This window comes from Arachis ipaensis, chromosome B09 (assembly GCF_000816755.2).
Source record: "Arachis ipaensis cultivar K30076 chromosome B09, Araip1.1, whole genome shotgun sequence".
NCBI classification, from domain to species: Eukaryota; Viridiplantae; Streptophyta; class Magnoliopsida; order Fabales; family Fabaceae; genus Arachis; species Arachis ipaensis.
The window spans coordinates 139,603,600-139,608,633 of NC_029793.2; the positions used below are offsets into that span (position 1 = coordinate 139,603,600).

The 5,034-nt window shown below is 30.6% G+C and overlaps 1 protein-coding gene across 1 annotated transcript; it reads left to right on the plus strand.

Moving 5' to 3' along the window:
- LOC107616282 (acidic endochitinase-like) lies at positions 3,788–4,479 on the plus strand. The gene is made up of 2 exons (XM_021112076.1): positions 3,788–3,879; positions 4,050–4,479. Exons 1-2 carry the CDS (start codon positions 3,788–3,790, stop codon positions 4,477–4,479), a joined length of 522 nt encoding a protein of 173 aa, XP_020967735.1.

The window sequence follows — 5,034 nt, forward strand, 5'->3', positions numbered from 1 at the left end:
TCCTATATGACTAATAATTTTATAATTAATATAAAAAGGAAACTAATAAAGCATTTTTTTATAGGAATAAAAAATTGGACTATTGACTAAAAAATTATTAATTATTTAAACTTTCTTTGAGATATAACTGTATAGATGGAATATCATTCATTAAATTCAAATGACCACCTACCCTGGGGTCTTAGCAAAATTAAGAATGTGATTGAAATAGCAAGATAAGAATACATAACTATGGAAAAAAAATCAAAAAAATATATTTTATAAAAATCAAATATATATGAAACTAGTATTTTTACCCGTAATTACGAGAATATAAATCTTTTAAAATTACATTGGTTTTGTTCTGACATTATAGATTATGATATAAAAGATTTATAAAATTAAACTACTTTTACAAAAAGATCGTAAGGGATAAAAATTTTCGTCGGCTAAGAAGACCAAAGTCTCTATAGATAAAAAATTAAATAATAAGATTTTTAGTTATTATTTTCATGTGAAAGAATTTAATTTATTACTAATAATTAATTTTAATATTTGTTATTTAAAATTTGAAACGATTTAATTTGTATATTTTTTATTAGGTATCAAGTTTTTTGGTTTGACTTTTGAGGGTGAAAATTAAATTGAAAAGAAAGAGAGTAAAGGAATCCCATCAGGGAAATGGTGATATGTGGGCCTAAACATGGTGTCAAGTATCCCTAGGCGTAGGTAATAATATCTCTTTTGGGCTTTAGCCCAGTTCAAAACCAAAGATAAGGCCACATCGTTTTTCTTGAACGAACTGGTTGCTCTGCAGGCCCATATCTATGTTTTGGAGCTCCGATTCGCGACGAATTAGTCCTTAGCATATCAGGCTGGAGGATATCGTAGAAAAAAAATCTTTTGATTTGAATTTTTCTTACCCGTAATAACATTATGAGAATATAAATCTTTTAAAATTATGTCGGTCATGATATTATAAATTATGGCACAAAAAATTTATAGAATTAAACTAATTTTACAAAAAAATTATACATAGGAGACAAAAGTCCCCCGACTAAAAAGATTAGAATCTCCATAAATAAAAAATCAAATAATAAGATTTTTAGTTATTATTTTCATGTGAAAGAATTTAATTTATTACTAATAATTAATTTTAATATTCGTTATCTAAAATTTGAAGCGATTTAACTTATATTTTTTTATTAGGTGTTAAATTTGTTCCACAAATAAAAATAATTAATTTTTATACTTACTATTTAAAAATAATATTTTTTCTTTCTGTAACACCTTTACTATTAGTACGTCATGATCGTACTAAAGATAAGGCATTACTAATCTATTTTTCCTATTTACTATTTAATATTGAGCCTTTAGTTCGTTATCGCGTTTCAAGTTTTAAGAAAATGCTTGAAAAGTTTGCTTTTATTAATTAAAAATCATGTATCATAGATTCCCAAACAATACTATTCACATAGTTATTAACAATAATAAATATTAAACAAAAGAATCCAAAAGAAACTCAGATACAATTTCTATCCCTCTGTATAAAATAGAATCTTAAATAACAAAGGCGAGGGAATTCTATGAAAACAACTCAACACGTAAACTCAACTTAAATAAAACTCATAATCACCCGCAGCTTCAAACCGAGTCTCCGAACCTGTGTCAATGAAATGGTGAAAGATTTTGGGGTGAGAACAAACCACGCGTTCTCATTAGGGAATGGAAATGCCGTAAGAGTAATGAAATAAAATGCAAATAATTAACTTTACTCATTAAAACTATATTTTTATCAAACCTTTTGAAAATACTTTTTACTATTACTTTGTATAATTAATTACTTTCTTTAAATTTTCAAACTTAAGACAAATCCCCATCACAACCTAATAGCACAGGAAACAATCAACACACAACTAAATAGCAATACAACAAACAGCACAATCACAAAGAGACAAGATAAGCAAGCACAATCAAATGCAAAGGTGCAAACAAGGATGATGTATGTCTAGTTCTATCGCTGGTAATGAGCTCATTTGTCGGTTTCGACCCACACCCGACGCAATCCGACTCGCAAGTCAGATAAGGCATTCCAGCGGCATAACCTCTGCAAGTTTCTACTTCTTGCAGGCGCTGATTCTCCAGCCGAAGTATGCCAAACATGACCTCTGCAAGTACTTGCAGACGCTGAGTCTCCAGCTGAAGCATGTGCCACTTTCTCCTGGAAGCCATTCCATACACACGGGCGTCCCCACACAATCATTCACATGTAAAGCCCACAGCTTAACATTTTTCCATCGGCACCATAACCATTTACTTTCCGTCACCCTCTCGTGACCTTTTAAACATTTCATAATCACACGTGCCATGTTCTTTTCTCATTCTTTCTCTTTTTTAATAATTCGAATTCATATCATAACTTAAAACAAAATCTCTTCTCAAAAGAGTGAATTTAAAAGATTATACTTTTCTCAATAAATCGGATTGAAAATAACTCTTTCCGTAATAATTCAAAATCAAACAATATTCATAAATCAGATTGGCTTTTAAATAACGTCTTAAACAAAGTCTTGGAGTTTTATAAAAATTTCGGCAGCATTTCCTCTAAAATTCGGACTATGCCACCCATTCAGGGTTCCAACCAAACCATTTCTAATTCTCAGAAAACATTTTTGATAATTCAAACGAATCAAATTCAGTACTAAAAACCTATTTTCAATTCTCACAGGTTACTTCCGATAAACCAGCAGGTCAAGTCCAATATCCAAAATATTTATAAATCTGAAAATCCAACTAGTTTCAATGTCAAAATCTTTTCTAACTCTCAATTTATTACTAATAAAATAAATTTTCAATACAAAATCCGTTTCTCAATATGAGTAAATATGTAAATAAAATGTTGTCCATTATAAAATCATGTTTCAAAATAAATTTATAAATCAAATTTTCGAAATAAAACCACGTTTTCGGTTACTTTTACATAAAATTGGGTAGAATCTCCTCTTAAAAATTGGACTTCACCACCCATGCGGGCTCCCTCAAATTCATCACTTTCCAAACTAAACTCAAATCCAACTCCATTCAACAGTTATCAATACGACAATTTCTTCAATAATTAACTCATCATATTACAATTTAACAAGTAACACTAATTTAATCATCTTTTACAGCCACAACTCAACCAATTCATCATAATCACACAAAATCAGAATTTCAATAACAACTCCATCAAAATCAGAAAACCAATATCAATCACAAAACCAATATCAATCACACCTTCAATTCAAACTCATCATTCAGTCATTCCAAGCAATCATAAATTATTTGCAAATATTCACTAGACTTTCATGGCATTCATAATTTAAAATAGTTAATTTCAAAATAAAATCCCCTACCCTTATATGAAATCAAAATCATCGAAAATTCCGAAGAAGCTTTTTGACCGAGTTGTTGAAGGAGAAAGCGTTGTGCTTTCTAGAACTTCAGTTAGCCGGACTCAAAGAGAAGAAGAGCTACGTCATCATCGTCATTTTTTACTGGACAAAAATAACACCAACGTGTAGAGGATAAGGATACAAACACTTTTATCGGATTAAATTTTTTATTGGAATTATGGATCACAAGAAATTGGAGTTAGAGACATGGAGGTTCCATGGTTTCTCTCCTTCACTCTCGGTCACTCTTGCTTTCTTTTCTTTCACGTTTGGTTCAGTTTCCAGAGAGGAAAATGAAGATTAGGTGGTGATGATAAGTATAATAAAAAATTGTTAGGTGTCATGGTTATAGATAAAAGAAACATGTGTCATATATGTATACAAGCCGAATTGGCCAGATCACTAATTTATTAGTATTTCAGTCGAATTGCCGGTCCAGTCCGATTTTGATAACATTGACTAAAAGGCTAGTTGCAGTTGTTTTTTTTACGCAAAGATACAGTTGAAAGTTTTTAAATCCTTTTACATAGTTTAACTAAAATGTTATAACTGTTTTACAATATTAGCTTTCACGTTAAAATTTTGGTATTATAACCGTTTTTATTATCTAAATTTTGGGATCCGTGACTTCTATAGGTACTTTTACTTGTCGGCAGCACCACAATGTTTCTTCCCAGATTACTACCTTGATGACGCCATTAGAACTTGGCTTTTCGATTACATATTCGTCCAGTTCTACTACAACCGTCGATACCAATATGACATATTTTCTTCATGGAATACATGGACCTCGTATGTGAAGCTCAATAATACGGTGTTCATGGGGCTACCCGCAGCACATGATGCAGCTCCCAGGGGTATCTATATTTCACCGCAATTTCTGTGTAGTGATGAGATTCTTCCAATCATCAAGCAAACTCCTAACTATGGAGGCGTCATGCTGTGGGATAGGTTCGGCGATGCTAATAACCACTACAGCGATCAAATCAAGGATTGTGTTAAAGTTGATGATAGTGACGTTAGGGTGTCACAAACATTGATGGCAACGTTATCAAACACTAACTGAATGTGTATCCGCAGCTTTCAACCGCATCATGCCGAAACTAAGATGACCCTTTTAGAATGAATATCTGCTTTATATGTAATGATGGAATAATAAGTGGTGATGATGATTACTTTTTATGAGTTATGTGTGATCAATAAAATCATCACCTTGTCCTTGTGGTATCCAGCTTCTTCAGGCTTTGATTTTTGTGATCCTTATGTTGATGCTGTTTTGCATGTACTATATGGTTTCTGCTTTGAATAATAAAGGCTTCATATATGGTGAAAACTCAGAAGTACAATTTCACATGTGAAATTGATATTTAAATGATTTAATTAAATTTTTATTTAACTGTTAAAGTTGACTGTACTTTGAATTTCTATTTTTATATATATGTAGATCAAACCTACTTTTATTATAGAAAAACAGCAATGAAATCACGATCATAACAAATTAAAAAAAAAATTAAGATTTTAGTTGGTCGAAACGAAGAAAATAAAAATGAAAGAAATTGAATGAATTTTTTTTTTAAATATATATGAATGAAAAAGATAATTTTATTTTTATATATTTTAA

Bases quoted from the DNA above. Each gene is read 5' to 3' on its own strand.
- LOC107616282 (XM_021112076.1), top strand. From the start codon at position 3,788: ATGTATACAAGCCGAATTGGCCAGATCACTAATTTATTAGTATTTCAG. The intron at 3,880-4,049 runs GCTAGTTGCAGT...TGACTTCTATAG, and splicing joins TTGATAACATTGACTAAAAG to GTACTTTTACTTGTCGGCAG.